This window comes from Bradysia coprophila (genome assembly GCF_014529535.1).
Source record: "Bradysia coprophila strain Holo2 chromosome X unlocalized genomic scaffold, BU_Bcop_v1 contig_44, whole genome shotgun sequence".
NCBI lineage: Eukaryota > Metazoa > Arthropoda > Insecta > Diptera > Sciaridae > Bradysia > Bradysia coprophila.
The window spans coordinates 660,031-680,751 of NW_023503337.1; the positions used below are offsets into that span (position 1 = coordinate 660,031).

The following is a 20,721-nucleotide window of genomic DNA, read 5'->3' on the forward strand; positions in this document are numbered from 1 at the left end:
CTAAGACTCCCATAGGTAATGTTGTATCTTTTTACACACTCGTAAGGTTTTAAATTGCCTCAAAGTTCAATCTAACGAAATTCTTTAATGGGTAACCTTTCCCAAAGTTGTAGCATATCACTTCAGCATATAATATGTTATAGACATTTGAAGTGAGCGAACATATATCTATGTTTAGTCATCACGATATATGCCTTTTACTATAAAAAAAAAACGAAAAACGCAACATCAACAAGCGCTAATACTGAAATGACAGACATCTTCACTTCCTTTCTTGAAATATAATTGCATCCCACTAGTAGCTTCATACAATAACTGAAACTCCTAAAAAAAAGATTTGAAGACAAAAAACATAATTAAGTGAATGTGAATTTAATACCACAAATCATTAGAAAAAAAAATTTCAACAGCAGAACCACACCGAACGTTACATCGGATCATCTTAATACATGTGTCAGAGTGTTGTTTACTTTTACTTAACCTAATTGCAGCCGATGGCGTAAATTAATTGGACATTTCAATGATATTGATAGGTTTATACTGTGCGATGAGTGCAAGCTTTAAATGTAAATTTTCTCATAAATGTTGCCATAACATACAATCGATTCTAATTTAACAGTGATGTACGACGATGGTTATGTGTTATATACAGTCTACACAATATGGAAATATTGAAAACGAAAAAAAAAGTTTGGTAGAAAAGTTCATTGTATCACGCTGTCTCTTTTTCATTATCGTTTTGTTCTGTCGATATTTTCATTTTCTTTCGAAATATTGACATTTGAACGAAATCAAGATCTTATACTTCAATAGTTTAAACATAAATTTTGCCAAATTAAAGAGACCACGACTATGGTCGGTTGTTCATTTTCAAAAGAAATGTACAAGTAGATCGTTTCTATATAAGAAAACATCAGTCGGAACCATAGAGTTACACTTGAGAGGTGGCATGGTGGCGCTGATGCTAATCGGCACCGAAAAATTACATGGCCACCCAGAAATGTTTAAAAATGACAGCGCCACCATGCCATCTATCGAGTGTAACTCTATGGTCGGAACGGTCGGCACAAATATCTAGAGTCATGACTATCGGATGTGTTCAGTTTCGATATTTTCATAGAAAGACTAGAATTGCGAAACACCAAAACGCCATCTGAATCGTTATCAAAGTGGGTCTTGTCTTTAGGACCAATAGTTTATGTTCTTAACATTAATCCCGCATTAAGTTGACAAATCGGTTGAACATCTGTTCTTTAATTGGTCCTTATGTCAAGACTATTCACTACATGGAACAGAAAGTCTAAGTAATATTTCCGTGAACAGATTGATATTATGGTGTTAATTTCAAGGAATCAACTGACTATGTCCTAATGTCTGTAGGGAAGCGCAGTTTTAAGTTATACTTTGACAATTCGTCACAATATTCGTCACTTGAATAACACTTTTGAAGTATATTTTTTCACTTCAGGACAGTAGCTACGGAATTTCTTTGATACGCGGCCTAGCCCATGTCATAAAATTATTTTGTTGCAATTGAAACACTTTTGTTAGCCACAAAGTTAAATCATAAATTGCAAACATAAATCCGTACGGCATTTATGTCTCTTTATCCGACAACTGTAATGTGAAATTGTAATTTAAAAAGTAATGATTGAGAAAGCCCATTTTCCGGTTATTATTCACACAGATAAATAATAATAACAAAAAACACAAAGCGAAATGTTTTTTATTTAAAAAACGTGAAATTACACCAGGTAACTATTAGAGATGGAATAACAAGCCACAATTGGCCTTGCGGTATGTAATGTACGGTAGCGACCAATCGGCTATTTATATTTTTTATCTCCTGCAAGCTGATATTTCATACATTACGCGTTTCTGCATATAAACACAAACACATACATAACCACAGCCTATACGATTGGATAATTCACACATAACCCACCTAGGGTAAATTTACTTTCCATCTATATTTGAAAAAAAAAAATCGCCGAACGGCGGAAGCGAACACGGGACCAGCAACATATCAACCAAACATGCTGACCACTACGCCAACAAATCACATAACGCGATGCAATTGGTGTCGGTAGTGGTTCGTTAGTCACTTCTACATCGATCAAATAATCAGAGTAGTCGGAATGATGTGATTTGAACGAAATGTTGAGGTGGATAGTATATGTGTGTGAGTAAGTAAATAAAGGATTCTCTGTATGATGTTTTTTTTTTGTTGTGAATGCGTTTTAAAACAACATGCTTAATTAATTAATTTTAAATCCAAATTTTTGTGGTTATTTCGCTAATGTATGAAATATCAGCTTGCAGGAGATAAAACATTGTTCTACCTTGGTGTATATTTCTCGAATCACTTCTTATGTACAATTGTATATACACTCGCTGGCGCTCGTTATATACAATTGTACATACGAAGTTATTCTCGAAATATACACCAAGGTAGAAAATGTACTAAAAATGTTGAACGAATGGACACATTTGATGACAATTTAAATTGAATCTAATTAGAAAACCACTGTAATTAGTTTTCGCATTTTATTTTTTTCTCTGATTTTATTTTCCTATTACTTTTGTATGTTACACTCCATTCAATTAAAATGTAATTGCGAATAAGGTAAAATTGAATTGATTTTATTATTTCGGTGCTTTTCGCTTTTGTTTGAGTCGTTAAAAAATTTTGTTGTATTTTATGGGTAAAATACACAATTTTGTTTTGTAGAAATTTACTCGGTTATTGTTTGATTAAATGTTATGAGAATTTAATGGAAGGAAAATACAATGTTTCTTAACATACAGTTTAAACGGAAGCAGCGAACATTTTTTTTTTGTTTATTAACAATTTCTCTTTTCATATCACACATGATGTTGATTTTACTAAAATTGTTCACTTACTACTTTTAGCCTCATTATTTCCCGGCTTTACATTTTAATTTTCTTTTTGATGAGGTGAGATCTTTTAGAATGGAATGTATGAGTAGTGGACAGAAAAAACGTCACTTGTGCCGTGAACCATCCAATCAAGTTAGGTTGAAATTTCTTTCTGTTTTTCGTGGGTCAGGTTTGAATTATGTTTCTCAAAGCCGTTACTCACTCGGGTAATTAATGTTCACAAATCTGAAGGAGTTCCCAAGGACGAAAAGAATAGTCGAATCAGTGAATTAGTGAGGCACGACTTTGACATAAGTATATAACATTTAAATACGTTCAAATAGTAAGATGTGCACTGAATAATCGAACTGAATTAAAACTTTCGAATCCATGGTAAATTCTCTCATTTTGTTGACTGAAGAACGGAATTTTCACAAAGGTTCATAGAACTTAGTGACATATTTTTGGCCAAGACATTTTTCAAAATGATTTTTTTTTTATGAAATTGAAAGTGACTTTTTTCTTGACCAGTAGTTGTTGGTCGATTCCTAGACCACGAGCATCTTTCGCACAGTAGAGAAATTTCGTTGCGAGGGAAGCTACTAGACAAAATCGTGTTGCACACATTTTCATCTATTTACTCAGAAGTCAATTGTCCTTTACTCTAAAGAAAAAAGCTACAGGGACAGGGACAGAGTTTGCTCGCGTAATTTCTTCCCTAGTAATTTGCCGACCATTCGGTATATTTGCCTATTTTAACAACGAATTTGATCAATTCTTTGATCAATCTATTATCTCATTTGATCAAATTGTAGATCCAATTAACCTTCTATTCAAACGAATGGAAATAAAGGCTATCCCATCGTTTCTTGCACCTGATCAAAATTCAGTTCATCTAGTTTTGGAACGATTGGTTGGAACTAGAAATAAACTTAACAAAATCCTAGATATTTTTAATCAAAACGAATTAGAGAAGTTCCAAAAAGCATTGTTACACTTCCCTCTAAACTATTGTATAAGTACTCAATTCATTAAATGATTTTAAAATTTTATTCTTGTTGGAATGTGTGGACTGACTTCAGGATATTTCGGATAAGTCCTTTATCCGGAACTCCAATGAAACACGACTGTGCCTTTCGGCTGTTTATTGAAAAATGACTTTCACAATTTTCTATCTTAACTAGGGTCACATTTGTTTATTTAGACTACTTGTCTTCCCCAGATAGAATTCTATCAAGTGTATAATTCAACAATTCTTCTCAGTTTTACTAGTCGTAAACATTTATGATACTATACATGATACGGGGGTCGTCTACAAATGGTCAATTTAATATTCATTGGGAAAGAAGTTTTTTGTCTAAATTTATCAAAAAAGATTCTTTGCTTATATTTATCTGGTTGACTATTTTACAAAATAGGCTAACGTCGCGGTTCACACAGTCAAATCAGAAAAAAAGCAATTAAGTTATTCATTTGACGCTAGGCAACGAAAACAACAAAAAATACTTTCAGTTTCAAGAATCCCACGATTTTGTGTATTCCAAATTCAGTCTGTATCGAGCTATTCAAAACATATTTTAAATGAATTGCAAATGACCACTCCTCACCATATATGTGATTGCAAATCAGAATACCTACCAGCATAACTTCTTCGTTATTTGTTGTTGTTGGTGATGGTTCGTTCAGTGTGTTTTTTTTCCTTCAGTTTCTATTATTATTTTTCACGGTACGCATATATGAGGACATCTACTTACATCTTACATAGTTTCGTTTATTTATTTCTTTATTTATCTTAGATTTGTTGTTCTTTTGTCTCATTATGTGACTGGAAAATACAAAATTAATTTACGTATTTAATCGGCAGAAGAAGTAAAAAAAAAAATGAAAACAAAAAATCTAGACGAGGAATTTCTGCACAAACAAAACAATTGAGTCACATTTACAAATCCAAACATAATTTCCATAACTTTAATTGACTTTACAATTTTCTGTGATTCCATTATGGCTACATATTCAGTAACCGGATCATCCGGATCAGCATCACTACTCCAAACAATTATAACTTAACAAAATGTAAAAGTTTATTAATTTTGTTCTTCTTGTGTTGTGCGATTACTTTTACGAGAATCAACTCTACGGGACATAAAATTTAGTTGTTTGTGATAAGTTTTCTGCCGAACTAAACAATCTAATGCCTACCTGTAAATGGTACAAAAAACAGAGCCGCCAAAGTACGAGGCTGGTTTTTTTCCCACTATTCTTTCCACAACTAAGAAGTGAATTGGAACATTTCGAAACGGTATAGACGATCTGTAAATTGGGTCGACATTTTTGTTTTGGTAGATTGGCGGTTATTTTTGTTGTTATTATGCTTTCTATCTTGAACGAGATGACACACCGCGTTTGGTAATGTTTTCCTGAGCACATTCTTTCGTAATGAATCATTCTGAACGAGCATGTAGTAGATGGTTTTTACTCGCACTTAACAATTGAAATTATAGAGATAAGGTAATCTATTGAAAGATAAAATGTTGTAGAACCGATTTAAATGCAAACACTGGTTTACTTATCGTAGTGAATTCTAAGCAAAACAATAAATTTAAATCTTTATTGCACCTTCAGTAACTGTATGCATAAAGAGAATTAATTAAATTAGTCATGAGGCTAAAAGAGTTAGCGTCAGAAGCGACAGTATAATTGAGATTGGAGCTTACAACAGTCACATTTGTCGTAACTATGTCGACAAACATAGTACAATAGACGGATCACACTATTTTTTATGCGGATTTTATACTAATAGACAAAAGACAACAAAAAAGATCTTCACTCTAAATATTATGAACAACAACCAATAACACGTCGGGTCCAATATAAATCACAAAGAAAAAGATCTCGACATACTCTCAAATTATACCCTGTGTAGGTGAATTATGTGCAGAGTAAAAAAGACCACGAGCATGCCTTTAATAATGACTTTATTTACCTCATCTGATGCTTTTGACTAAAGTTTTTAGTTGCGACAGCAGTAAAACTTTAAGCATCACAAAAGCTTCATTGATCACAATCGAAGTTTCAAACCGATTCAGAAAGTGACTTGGCTAACGTCAACATTTCGAATCAAATTGTTGTAAGCTTCCATTTCGTACCGAAAGCTCTGACTTTTAAGCTCTAAACTGTTGATCGATACAGTACAAATATGTAGATTTTCGAGAGAATTTTAAACAGGGCCGTAACAGGAATAAAATATTGGTAGAAACAATTTTGGTTTATTATTTTATTTTTAGGTGTGACTTATAGTAAAATTTTCGATATGGCCCATCTAAGCCGGCTGATTAAAATGTTCGAACTAAATAGTGACCATTAGAGACTCAAAGGTTCACTCTGCCAGTATTCTAGCTTCTTGTAAGATTCAATTCAATCTAACTTTATTATTCAAAGAACAAATGGCAAATTATGGCAAAAAGATAGATAGGTCAAAGTTCAGCCACGTTACCGAACGGGTGGATTTACTATGTTTACATTGTACTTCGGCCTCATAAGCATGACTTAAATCATTTATGTAGTCGAAATTTCCAAACAATGATACGTTTAAATATTCGCTAATTGTATTCTGAATAATAAAAATGATTCTTAGTGTTGCAACTTTCGTATTAAAAATCAAAATTTCCAGTTTAATAAACATAAATAACTGTCTTTAATGACACAAAATTTTACCACAGACTTTAGTGATAGAGATGGCGAAGCGACAACCTATTGTTCCATCTCGGGGTCTGCTGTCAGATTCTTTTGCATTATCGATGACAGCAGATCATGAGTTGATTTTCCATCTCGCTATACTTAAACACCGTTTACCTTATGCACCCACTCTTGACGGGCCTGCCTTCAAACACACTCGCACACATACACTCTTCCACATCATTCAGTTGTGCATTTGAAAACATTAAATATGTACACAACTGTGTTCTCATTTGATAACAATACACACGAGCATTCAAACTTATTAGCAGTGTAGTCAAGCGGATACATTGAACCTCCAACACTTGAATGAGAAATCATGATGCAGTAGTTTTGGTTTGAAGTTGAAATATGGAAGACGTACACAGTGTTCTATAAAAATACATCGTCTTTGTGCCGTTTTTTTTTGTTTAATTCCTAGACCTAAGACTTTATTTCGGAAAGACTTGAATAGAATTTTTTGTATCGATTTTTTTGGTTCTTGATTTTTAATTGGCATCATAAACGTCGTAAGTACACTTTTGTGCTAATTAAATAGACAAGAAAAATGGACTGCTTACTATAGTCTCAATTGTATAGCAGCAAAACATTAACGTTGTGTTGAATAAAACGTGTACAAATTGTGCAACAAGAATTAAAATATAACGTTGCTCGATCGGAGAAACGTTCACATTTCTTAAAGTGTTGTGGTAGTTCCAATAATATTATTAGAAAGAGTTGGAAATCGTTGCGTGATTCATTTTTTCTTCTCCTATAACAACCTCGTGTGTAGCACAACCGTCAATAATATTGCATGTGTACGTGTGTACATGGGTACTTTAAAAATGAGAGAATGTGTAATTTATTGAAGAATTTCTGAGTTGAAAATACCAAAGTGCCATGGAGGAATTTCATTGTTGAGAGGAAACGAAACTAAAATTTCGATACAATTCGATGTAAATTTTGACCGCATTATGATTTCAAAACAAAAGAAAGTAAGTGGATATGATGTGATGTATATAACCCACCCGCCTCACTTCAATCATAAATTTCTTAGTTTTATCTGTTTCTTCTTCTGTGCATCCGTGAAAAGTAGATCAATCGTGTAAAATACCATTCTAATATCATATGTGCGGAGTGAATTCAGTTGAATGGAAACCTTTTTTCACCATTATTTATCGAACCATTCATTCCTGTTGTTTGAAACCTTCGAAAGATCAATAATTTAACTTAACTTTTTTTTTAATATTTGCTCAGCTAATGTAATTATCAACATGACATGCGAATTGATTGAGGAAATAATGTCGGTTTGACATTTTCTATTAGCTCGTTGAATACCTACTGTCCCTAAATGCTGTCTTCCCATGTCACTAAATGATTGACTTTCTCAATAATTTATAATTTGCTTCGCGATCGATTTTTCGTTTTCTTTCTGTTTATAGTTTTTTTTATATAATCGGCTCGTCACGAATGCGAAATTTTCGCTTTCCTATACCTACAATTTGAATTCAGAATTGTTTTCCGGTGTATACGAAACTGACTTGTAGACAATGATAAAGGTTATATGCAATCTCATGGGATGTGCATGCTCGTGAATCGTTAACATAATTGGTCCGTAAGCATTGAAATGCATGTCCATTGTTGTCAACAGAGGCGACAGTATGGCTGAAACACTTGGCCTTGACCGCTCAATCAAATGCAAAGTGAATGAATAAGATCGATTCAGTTTTCTGTAAAACTTTGTATATTGCAGAACGCACCGACGACGGATCGGTTTATGTTTTTACGTGTTACGGCATGTTTCATTTTCATTTACATTGCCTAATCACGTAAAGCATTGTACTTACGAGGTTCCAAGTTGTGTATTTGACAAGTGGGGAATACAGCCCTCCCCTTCGGGTCGGGCTGTAACATCCCACTCATCAAATACACAACTTGGAACCTCGGAAGTAATATACTATTTCCTAATTATTTACGTGTGAGCTAAGTATCTCTGTTATCGCGCATCAGAGTCAACAATAAAATTGAGTAATTTTATAACAGTGTAATGTAGTGTCGTCGTGTCGTGAATAGATTATAATTGTCAACCTGTTTCGATGATGATTTTTTGGCCGGTGTATCCATTTCCTATTTATAAATACACTTTTGTTGTACACTTTATTGCTTCTGTTCAAGACATTTTCTCCGCTATGAATCATCCTGACAAACTGCTTAAAATTCGACGTTATAATAGACTTGCAAATTGATGTAAATTCAAAGTATAGTACTGACGTAAGCCGCACCACCTGACATACTATCATAACTCGTCGCTTGCAGACAACAATTCCTTTATTTGAAGTGTTTGATTGGAAGTACTCGCTTTACCACAATATTGGTTTTTATCTCTCGGATGTGAAAGGAGAAGTACGGATTTTTCTTGTAAAAGTGGAAGTAGTCACAGGAGAAGTTCAGTTGTTGGTTTAAATTGTTCTTGTTCAATTACATATGGTGGCATAATCTTATGCCCAAGGCACAGAAAACCTGGAAGTACTGACCTTTTCCAGTGCCGATGTATTACGTTCTTGTTTTATATATTTTGGTCTGACGCCTTCCCCAGTTATCTAACCAGACACTGATATTATGTGGACATAAGATAATTGGCAATGATGATGCATTTATGATGTGGTAGTATAGTATGTGGCTATTTTATCCATTACGATACGGAGCTGATGATTTCTACCGAATACATTGAATAGTTTGAGTTCAAAAACATTTGGATTATTACGGTCATTTGTGAAAACTGGCATGTACGTACTACATTATGTCGCGTAAAAATAACTCGATTGTGGTATTTAAACCAAACAGAAAGGCTTTATGGTTTTAATTGCTCATCTCTTTTTCTTGTTAGAAATTCAAACATTTTTCGATCCAAAATTGACCAAGACTTTCGAACATAATTTCTTACAAGATCGCTAAATATGGCAATTGAAACTTTATCAAAAAAAAATTATTTTCTGTCTGTAAGTCTCTTTCCTACAGTAACGAATGTTTTCCTCATTTGAATGATTCCGATGAGTGAATTTTTCAGAAATGTTTGGTTATCGATTCTCATTAAATTAAGTTATTTGGGTCCGGGTCGGGTTAATTTACACGCTATATCATTAGTCCAGGTAGAAAAGAAAAATTAGTTCGGTGATCACCATTTACTTTCGTCTAATTTTCTGCTTTCTTTACACTTCCAATTTAATACGGGAAACTCATCAACTGGATTCCTCAGTTTTGCCTTCAAGCATTATTGAGCAGCGGTGAATAGTTGACAAAATAAACTAAAACGGTTGTTCTTCACCAGATAATTAGATGTATGAAATGTAAACTAATTTGCAATTGTCCAATTATGGGTTCAATTAAAGAAGAAAAACTCATGTGTCCGTGAACTTACCAATTAACTCACAGAGGAAGACAATGCCAATTGATTTTTTTTTTGTTCGTTGAAATATAAGTCGAGTAAAGGAACGACATTATGTTGATTAAAATAATAGCAAAGTGAAGCGTTATTAAGATAAGTCATTAAGGTCATTTTATCACATCTTTATACGAATTTATTGGTTAGTAAGCAGAAAAGGAAAACCCAGTCGCGTCATTTCAGTTCATTAGTCACTGGCAATTCGTTGCTTTAATTTGGTTTTTTGATTTAATTTTTTGTTTTGTTTCATTTAAAGGATGACTCGTGGAGCAACGCATTCGAATTGCATCCTCCATGCCAATCGGTGTGTTAAAATATTCGATTGAATTCGTTTTTTCTGTTTCATTTTCAATTATATTTTCGTAGGCAATTTTTAAAGGCAGAAAATAGAAGCGAAAATGTCTCGTCTGTCGTTATTTAACTGATCCAAAATTATCGTGTTCCGTATTTATGTTGTTTTGACAAAACGCTAACCACCTGATCTGTTAAATTATTCCGAACCAAACAAGGTAACTATTATTATATGTCATGTGTACATGTTACGGTCGGTGTTGCCGATTAAAAAACGTTGTATCGTCTGTGTTTACTTCGGATTTTCATACATTACACAGCTATCAATTCGATTTTTATTTTTCGTTTGTTTTACATTTTTTTAATTCAACATTTTTTCTGTTCCTCTTCCAAAGCCCTGTGTGTAATCCACGCTAATTCAAAATGATGGTAAATTTATTCCAGAAACTGAGGAAAAAACATTAAATTCATAAATATGCTAATGTATCGTTGACCTTCCATTATGATAAAACGAATTTTATTTATTTACATTTTATAATTCCATTCCTGTGGCTCTCTCGCTAAACAACAAAATTTCTGTATGGAACATTGTTCTGATTTCATAATTTCTGTTTGGAAATTTATAACGACAAATAACATTCTCAGTTGGATTAGTGTAACTAACTACAGTTGCACTGAATGGAATATATGGTCGCGTTTTTGAATAATGAAATAAAAATAGAAAAATTGTTTATACGTGACTGGGTAAATTGTATTATAAATACGTGTGTGATGTCGGCTGTGATATGATTTATTTAGTTTTTTTTTGTTTTAATTTCGTTTGTTAAATGTAGACGATGGTCATAACAATTAAATATTTCATTTGAATAATGTTATGGATTCCCTCTCTTTCTTTCAAACACCTGAACCCAACACACACGCTGCATTTTAAACATAATTTTAAGTGAAATGAGGCTGGTAAAATTCGTTAAAAATTGAAATGAATCTGACGAGATTATCTCTGGACTTTATATTGCTTCATAAATCATTCACCAAAATGAAAACAATCACCTCTATCCGGTTGTAACCTTGCAAGCAATTAATAAATGATCATAAAGATGATTTAAGATTCGTATTTTGAATTGTTTGAATTGAAATGTTAATGACTGCAGCAGTTTCGTTTCTTTTGATTATTCCAAATTATTAGATGATATGCACTTTCCGTGTGAACAGTGAATGTGATATGTATGTTCATTCAGCTCAACATAACTGCGGTTAATTCGGAGAGTTTAATACAATGGCTATTCAGTATAATTACACAATAAGAACCGGCTCGCATAATGAAGATGTGAAACACGTTTTTAGAACATTTAAGTGTCGAAAGTGGTCGGTTTCGATCAAAACTTTCTGATTAAGAATTTGTTCAACTCTATACAGTGAAATTAGACAGCAATCTCAATGTGAATAACCTTATTGAATTGATAGGCTTGGTCGTGTAAAAATCTCGATTCAAATTGAACTTTGATTCGATATTGGCGTGTAGTCATCGGAAAAATATTTTTATATCAGGGCCGTCATGTCATAGTGGCCATTACTTTAAACATTCGATCAGGACGCGATGAAAATCACTGCTTCCCTATCAAAAACATCATCAATTGTGCAATCCTACAATTGTACACGTAAGAAACAATCTGCCCGTCCAGATGGGATTTTTCAATGTTATGATGAGAGAGAAGTAAATGTAATTCAGACCACTTATTTTAACTTACCTTGCTGGATATATATAAAAAAAAACATATGGAAATGCAATGACAAGTCCCGCAGGGCAAGTTATAATTAACTGGTCTTCGGACTTCTCGTCTGATCATAACAGTTTACAACTTTATAAATGCTGTGACGGCACTGTTTTTATCTGATAAGATAGAAAGATGAGTTAATCAATGAATGATTCATAATAATTATTGTGTACTCAATAGCCAATCAGATATCATGTCGAATCATCCAAATATAATTTATTTATTGACTGCATGAATAATATTTCCACACTAATGTGTTTGGTTAGAGTAGTTAGAGCAGAATGTAGTACGAGAGTTTTTTTTATAGATTGGAACTAACACATCTTTTCACATCTAATTCTTCATTATTGAAATTTTCGTCAATTTTTTTGTTAATTGATTTTCTGATTATTAAAAACGAGTATTTTTCTATTTCTTCCACACAGGACGACAAAAGTTTGGATATTATGGGACAATATAAGCCTGAAATATTCTGCTAAATCATCATATTTTACTCAAAAAAAAAATCATTTTTATTTCTATTCGCAAAAAAGAACAAACCGCATCACGCAAAATACATAATTTAGTTTTTAAATTGCTTAAATTTAAGAATTTTTTATCATTAAAACTACACAGACCGATGCAGAAACAGGTAAATTTATCACCGACAGTGTTACATATCGTTTGACGATTTATTGCATGCTAATTAAGCTTTACTGTATAAGATTCATTTAAATGCAGAGTTCCAACGAGAGTTGTCCGAACATTTTTGAATTATAATTTCATTTTGTCAATAACATATTGTATCGATGAATCATCGATTCGGTTATTTCGAAAATGTAAATTTCACGCTTCATGATCCAATAGATATTTTAGCCCCGGACCTTTTTGTTCGAACTCTTTGTTTTTAAATTGTGGAGAGAAAATAAATGTTAAAATGAAAAGCTTGCTGTTTCCTTATGCGCCAGTTAAAGCTTGTAATTTTTCGTTCGGCTAATATCATTTTATGAGTGAATCTGGACCGATTCCCCATATCTAAATGCGCTTTTTTCGCAATTTATTATTTTTATTCGATGTATACAAAACACATAAATTGCGCGTTAATGTTTGCAACACATAAATTCTCACTTTTTCGCTTGATTTCCGTAAAATCTTATAAATTGCGAAAAATGCGCAGCACGAAAAGTTTTAATTAAAACAAAAACAAAAGAACTTTTGTAATTAAAAAATCATCAAATTATTTGTTGCTAAAATGTGTCATTTATGTGTCATAATCTGGCTATAAAAATTGTAAATTAAAACATTTATGTCACGCTCACACAGCGCGAGCGCGCGCTCCTCCTATTTATTGCATTATTGTAATTTAATTGCATGGAAGGCGTTATATAAAATCAAACCCAATTTAATGAGACTGTCAAGTGAATAATTTTTTTAAAATTTTCGACTTAGAACATCGATTCGTTCAGTATTATAGCAACAGCATTGTTGTTGACAGAATTGTTGGCATTGCTTTCGCATTGTTCTTTTAAATTTTTGAAATATTTTTTTCTACATTCAATTTATGGTTTGCTGTTAATTTGCAGCACCTACAACGAATTGTTCTACTGTCGATTCCAAAATAGTTTCAGTTGTAAAATTTGTAATTATTTATTGGCATCATTCATCGCCTAAAGAATGTTTTGTTTGTTTATTGGATTTAGATTATCAGGTCATTCTTAAAAACAGTTTGCAAAATCAGAACACCTCCCGACCTTCACGTTGTTGCCTATTACAAATAGAACAATAAGTCGAAAGAATGTTCTGCCAAAAAAGAAAAAGTTTTGGGTAGACTGAAAGTCCTGCCAGAAAACCTTGTCCATTTTTTCGATAAAATCAAATTTCAAAATCTTTCTTCATTTTGGTTGTTATGGAATCGACTGAAAATGAAATCGAATCGCTTTCAGCCAATTTAGCAGACTCTTTTCTATCTGCAGTGCAAACAAATTATCAACTGAAATAGGTTTTTGTCAATAATTTTATCAGCATTGTAAAGCTTAAAGCGATACCCTAACGACAAGCTTTCGCTGGATTATAAACTTGATTACCGTTAGAGTGAACAATTTGTCCATAGATCTTGGTTTTAGTTTCCTTAGTTTTTAATACGCAAAAGAGTTAACTGCATGACGACAAACTGTTTTCTTATTTTTAATTCGACAAGCGACCATGAAGGCCATTTACTGATCTCTCCATTTTCGTTGTATTTTTAGGTGGCTCACATAGTGGGAAGTGGTGGAAATGGTGGCAGTGTCCTGAAACGTGAACCTTGTCAGAAATGTAATCTACCGGTTTTTCTAGCCGAACGCTTAGTGCTGGGCCAAAAATTATTCCATCGAACGTGTTTGAAGTGTGCCCGATGTCAGTCCCAATTAACGCCAGGCAGTTTCTACGAAACCGAAGTTGACGGTGAATTTTGCTGTGAAACCTGTCCGGACGAAGAGAAAGAATTTGCGCTGAAGGAACGACTCAAAGGCGATGTCACTGTCGACGATGATGGAAACAAATCGTTTACCGAAAAATTGGCAATATTTCAGACGGATGGTAAAGGATTGTTGCAGAAATCGTTGAGTGATGAAGAGAAATCTAAGAGCCTTAAACGATTGACCGAATTCTACAGTAATCAGGATCAAACGTACAAGACAAACAAAGCGTTAAGTAGTTTCATTAACAATCAAGTGGACACTGATCCGTCAGTCACTTCCACATCATCGATAAAATCGGATGATTCTAGTTCGAGTTCGGACGACGAATCAGACAATGAAGATCCACCCGATTTGCCCACAACGAAACCACCAACACCGCCATGCATACCTGACAACGTAAGCGATCAAACCACATCACTAGACACATCACAATTAAATAATTCTAAGGTGGAAATTGATAAAGATGATCCACAGCCGCTAAAAAAAGAGTCTCCGTCGCCGAATCGTAGCAGTAGCACAATTAATATTTTAAGCGAAAATATACCATTACACGATGAAATGCCTGCAGACGCATTTCATGAATTATCGAATGTTACCAAAGAGGAAAGCAAACATGAAAATCAAGTACATGCGGACGCTGATTGTGCGCCACAAATTCGAAATAAAAATGCTAGTGGCCCGGCAGTCAGCAGTATGGTAAGATCTCGTTTAAGTCAGTTCGAAACAAAAATCGGTGCTGATCAACAGATTGCTAGTAAGAGTGCGAGTAAAAAATTAGATGTAAGTGAAATTGGCGACAGTCCGAATGTCTCTCATATTCCGGCTGATGAATTTGAAGTGCCTGCTGCCGATCAAATTAAATTGATAAGTAGTGACGTTATTAGTGATATTAGGAAATATGAAGATGATGACACGAAACGAGATGAAATTTTTGAGAGAAACGTAAAAAGTGAAACAGATGACAAATGTGAAAACGAAGTACCGTCGAATGGTGAACTCGGTGACAGTATTGATGTCGATTTGAGGAAGCAAAACGAAATTGTAGAAACATTTGAATGTGAAAAATCTGAGAATAAAACAAATGAAGACGAACTGGTGCGACGAGAAAACGAAATCCAATTAGACGAAAGTGTAGACGGTGCACCAACGGAATCCAATCCGCCTGACGTTGAATTCGTAGAAATAGTCGTGCCAGTACCTAGAAAAAGAAACTCAAAAAACCCAAAAGACGAAGAAGAAACTGCGAAACCTATTCCCGTCAAACGAGGTGCTAAGGCGAAAAAAGCCTCCAACCAAACAGCCGAAAGTAATGCAACCTTCGAAGATCAACCTTCGCAGAAAGATGTCAATTCGTATCCGCTTGACTTGAACCCATTCGGAAGCGATGACGATGATGACGAAGAAAACACCAACACAACCGAAGTAAAAAAAATCGTCGACAAAAAGCCAGAAGTGATAAGCAGCAATCCGTTTGACAGTTCCGATGATGAGGTGGAACTCGAGAAGGATAGTCCCAAGAAACGTAACGTTACGAAGGATCTTAGCAAGTCCAGGTTTGTTAGAGTCAATCATTAAATTACCCATGACTCATTGATCTAATCGATGCCATTTTTCCCTTCCACACACAGAATGAGTTTGAATCCATTTGGAAGTGATACGGAAGACGACGAGGAAGAAATGATGGATAAACAGAAACGAACGCCCGTACCGACACCTAGGAAAGTTGTGTAAGTTTATTTGTTGATCTTAAACTCTGAAACACCGAGATGAAACATCCCAAGTGGCTGAGCACTCGACTCGCCGTTGAAGTTGTTGACTAGGAAAAAAGTTTGTCTTTTGAATTCAATACGTGACTGAATCTGTTTCTTGTGCCTTGTATTTGCGTTCTAATGGCAAATCACAAATTCATTGCTGAAAATTTAGCTTGAACGATTACTGCTCGTACTAACCTTACATACCTAAATACGTTCATACCTAAATTGAAAACATTATAACAACAACAACAACAACAAGTTGATGGCAATACCATTGCTGCACTAGCCATTTTTTTTCCTTACTCACAATAAAAAGAAATATCAACTTTGGTCGTACAGTTCATCATATTTGGTGTGGTTTGCCTAATTGTAAATGTCTTGGATGGAAACGGAAAAAAATCCACTTGCCACATTTAGTGGTATACCAAGAAAAATTTTGTCATAAAAAGAACTGGAATTCATGTTTTGCATACAAAATAAGCGTTTAACGTATCCATACCAATGTGCGACAACCATTTTTATGTTTCCGACCATCTTTCAGTTAACTGTTGTCCATCAACTGAAGAAGTGCGTGCACAAGACATTTTCTGTATACATTTCAAAAACATATTCCATGTGCGGTGTCCATGACACGGAATGGGTGTTTCATTCGTTGGGAATTTTCGTTTTTTTTTGCGGATCCAAATTTAGAATCAAATCTCGCTGACAATGTTGAAATATAAATACGTTCCTCCTAATCGCAGAACCTCATCGCTGAATTCAACACCAGAGCCAACACCACGATTATCACGCGCCCCGTACAACACAAATACAACGTGCAACATTTACGGAAGTGAAGCGTCTCTATCGTCGACAAACACAAACATCTACAGAACAAGCGATTTGTTGGTGAAAAACAATTACCTTCACGGCTCTACCAATTCGCTTGCATCATCGAGTGGAAGTGCACATCGACGGAAAAAATGCAGAGCACCGTTACCTCCGGCAATGCTAGCGAAGAGTTCAAATGAGTTGTCTGTGTCAAAAGAAAATAGTCCTACCCATAGCACACGAACGAGTCCAAGTCCGAGAAAGAAACGGCCTGCACCCGCTCCACCTAGCTCAACACCGAAATATGCGCTTCAATCCATTCCGTCTATTGTGGCTGGCAGTCTTAGCGACCTGACAACCGATGAAACAATTTACGTGACCGCAGTCGATACTACTGTCGTAGATGGAGACACTTTCACACCCAAAGACTGTTCCACAGACACCACCACCGAAGAATCGTTGACGAATGACAATATTACCACCATGCGATTAATTCCACTGGAAGCCAGTCTTCTTGAGGATAGTCAAAAGAATTCCGCCGATCATAGAAGTGTCGATGAAAGTGACAGTGTTGTTTTCCGGCGACGAATCGTACCGTACACATCCGATTCGGCAACCGATGATAGTGCCAACTACAATGACAAATCAATGAATGTTACCGACGACCTTGTCGAGCATAATGCACGCCAGTGGCAAAAGATGAAAGAAAACAAGGAAACCCAAAACAAGAACCGTCAAAGCCAAATCTCGTTATCGAGCCCCGAACCCGATCATATCTATTCCAACAAATCGTCGTACGGTAAATGGAAACGACGAAAAGGACCAGCGCCCGCATTGCCCGTTCCACCACGGAAAATTTTGCAAATGGTTCCACTACAAGAGATCCGTCACGAATTGGAAGTGATCGAGGTGCAACAGTTGGGCCTGGAAAAGCAAGGCGTCATGTTGGAGAAAATGATCCGGGAGCGGTGTGAAGGTACCGATCCACAATTCAACGAATTTGGCGAACCACAGCTGCCGCCCGACACACCAAATACGAAAGAAGTTGAGGACTTAATTTTGCAGTTATTCGAATTGGTCAACGAAAAAAACGAACTGTTCCGGCGGCAGGCTGAATTAATGTATCTGTAAGTTTTGGACAGAATTTGTGACAAGTGGTCGACTGCTTTGACTCATTTTTGGAATTATTCTTTCGTTACAGCCGTCGTCAACACAGGTTGGAACAAGAGCAAGCCGACATCGAATACGAAATCAGAGTATTGATGGCACAACCAGAACGAAATAAAACGGATTGTGATAAGGCGAGAGAAGAAGCACTCATCACCAGATTGGTTGAGGTAAATATTTCGGGCACAATCGTTTCCCCTTATCCCAGCCATAATCTAAACTTCTTTAATCTTTCTCTAGGTTGTTCAACTCAGAAATGAAGTCATTGAATGCCTCGAAATGGATAGACTACGGGAAGCTGAAGAAGATCAGGTAATTTGGCACCCGGGCTTTCTAATTCAACGACGATAATTACCGCAAATTTATTGACTTTCAGAGCATTAAGCAACGATTGGAATTGCATACAGCTAAGCGAGACGTCGAGTTAAGTAAGCAAACGCCAACCAAACTGTCGAAAAAAGAGAAAAAGAAGCAGAAGGAATCAAAGAAATTGTTCAAGCAAAAGAAAATGGACGCAGATAAGGTAAGAAGAACCGTGTGTTTTGTCTAATGCATTCGAATGTATCAGTCTCGCTAGAAATAGACTACATAGTTTGACGATTTAAAAGCAATCAAGCGATGATGTCATAGTTCTCTGCACCGATTTCATTTCATTGGACATTAAGCGATGTCCATTTTCGGTCATAATTCTCAATCTTGATCTTCACGATGTTTTGACCTGTTTTATGATAGCTATTTGTGGGAACACAGTTTCTAATTAATATTTTTTGTCCTCAATATTTGTAGGATGCAGATGATACGGAAATACAGACGGAGAAAGCAAAAAAGAAGAAAAGGAAATTTTTGTTCTGAAATCAACCATCGAACAATTAAAACAAGCGAATCACGCTCACATTCAGTGCATTACTGTACCAAGTACACCGGTTTCGTTGGAAGCATAAGAAAGAACCAGCGATCTGATTGATAGAATTTTACGTTTATTCTGAAAAATTTTATTTTTGTTTACGAAATAGAAATCTTGCAATTAAATTTAGCGTTTTTTCCGCCTACAGCAAAGGTTTTTTTTATAGATTTTCTTAGTTTTCTATTTAGCTTTTAGCTTGTAAAATGAAAATATATTTTTTACCGTTATGTTTAGTTTTAATAAAAAAAAATATTTTAAAAATGTAACTCAAATTTCATTTTGTTTGGACAGGACCTATTTTTAAGATACCCTTGGTTCCATTAATTACCCGATTTTCATATCTATCTTTCATATCTACAGACGAATTCATAATACAGACGTAAATCCGAAACGTAAGCCCTTGGAGCACAAATTGCTTGAAGAAACATTTAGGTTGACAATACTCTCTCTCGAGCAAACAAACTCTCTTAAAAAATCAAAGTAGGGTTTAAAGTGAACAGACTCACGAATCGAGAACACGTAGAATAGTTTCACAAACGCATTTACTACCTTTATGTTCAATTCAGTTATTCATTTAACGTATGCCTTGTTTCACATCAAATAGTTAATTGTAACATGAAGATGTTAATAAATGCAGTTTGTATTGAGGCTGACCATAAAATCTAAAAATCCGAGTTTTTTTGTGCGCAGTGTTGCAGTCAAAATTGACTTTAATTTTCAACTCTTCACAAATGTGCTTCTTAGTACAACAACAAGGAGTAATTTTCGCTTTCCAAGCTCGAATGGCAGGCAACAATATTCTGAGACAAAAATTCTCTTAGCATCGGGAGCTGCTGGTAGGTAAGAGTCAATTTGAGGTACTTTCATGTGTTGATGAAGAAAATTAGGCGCTCCAAAAATAATGTCGATTCAGTTATTACCCATGATGGTGAATTTCAGTTTCTTAACGGAAAAATGTACAATTTCTACAGTTTCTGCAATAAAAACTTGCCTGCGGTGCATTTCCCACTTTTCAATTGTTTATTCCATGAAGTATAATTCACCACCCTGCAGTTTTTCATGATTTTGGTTATGTATTAGCATTACACTTTGTGGACTGGAGATAGAAGTTCTCAAGAAATTGCGTCGATCTCGCGAAAGTTTTCCTTCCTCAGGTCCGAAACCTTATATTCAGCACTGCCTTAAGCCCTATTGTTATAGTATGGTAAAACCAGCGGTGTCGGAGAATTTGGCACACGGCGTGAAAATAGACAAATTTTGATGTAATCAATTCCTTTTTGCATTTTCCTCCACTTAATTTCTCCTTTTACAAAATCTGATATGAAGAAAATATGTCCGAATCGACTTTTTACGAGTTTGAACAATGCGTCTTTCACGTCGTGTGCCAAATTACCCTACGCCAGCCAATGGTCAAAGTATCATTCAATTATTCAAATGTTCCCACAGAAAGTATTGATAATTGAGGATATGGTTTCGACAGTGGAAAGAGAACTTTGGTTCTTGCTGTGCGAATTGTACGAATAAGATGTAAATATTTGAATCGGGA

General features: G+C 34.9%; 1 protein-coding gene across 4 annotated transcripts in view; it reads left to right on the forward strand.

Moving 5' to 3' along the window:
• LOC119070007 (MICAL-like protein 1) overlaps positions 1-19,300 on the forward strand; it is a 78,315-nt gene extending 59,015 nt beyond the window's left edge. Inside the window, exons 1-9 of one of the 4 annotated variants that reach the window (XM_037174282.1) lie at positions 6,941-7,589; positions 12,528-12,733; positions 14,328-16,093; positions 16,169-16,267; positions 17,038-18,231; positions 18,306-18,441; positions 18,512-18,583; positions 18,648-18,794; positions 19,058-19,300. In XM_037174282.1, coding sequence (XP_037030177.1) covers positions 12,722-12,733; positions 14,328-16,093; positions 16,169-16,267; positions 17,038-18,231; positions 18,306-18,441; positions 18,512-18,583; positions 18,648-18,794; positions 19,058-19,123 — 3,492 coding nt within the window. In that variant the 5' untranslated portion in view covers positions 6,941-7,589; positions 12,528-12,721 and the 3' untranslated portion in view covers positions 19,124-19,300. Of the gene's footprint in view, positions 1-6,940; positions 7,590-12,527; positions 12,734-14,327; positions 16,094-16,168; positions 16,268-17,037; positions 18,232-18,305; positions 18,442-18,511; positions 18,584-18,647; positions 18,795-19,057 lie in introns of those variants that run through there. The other 3 variants (XM_037174280.1, XM_037174279.1, XM_037174278.1) reach the window with 3 other exon arrangements.
• Positions 19,301-20,721: the final 1,421 nt, after the last annotated feature.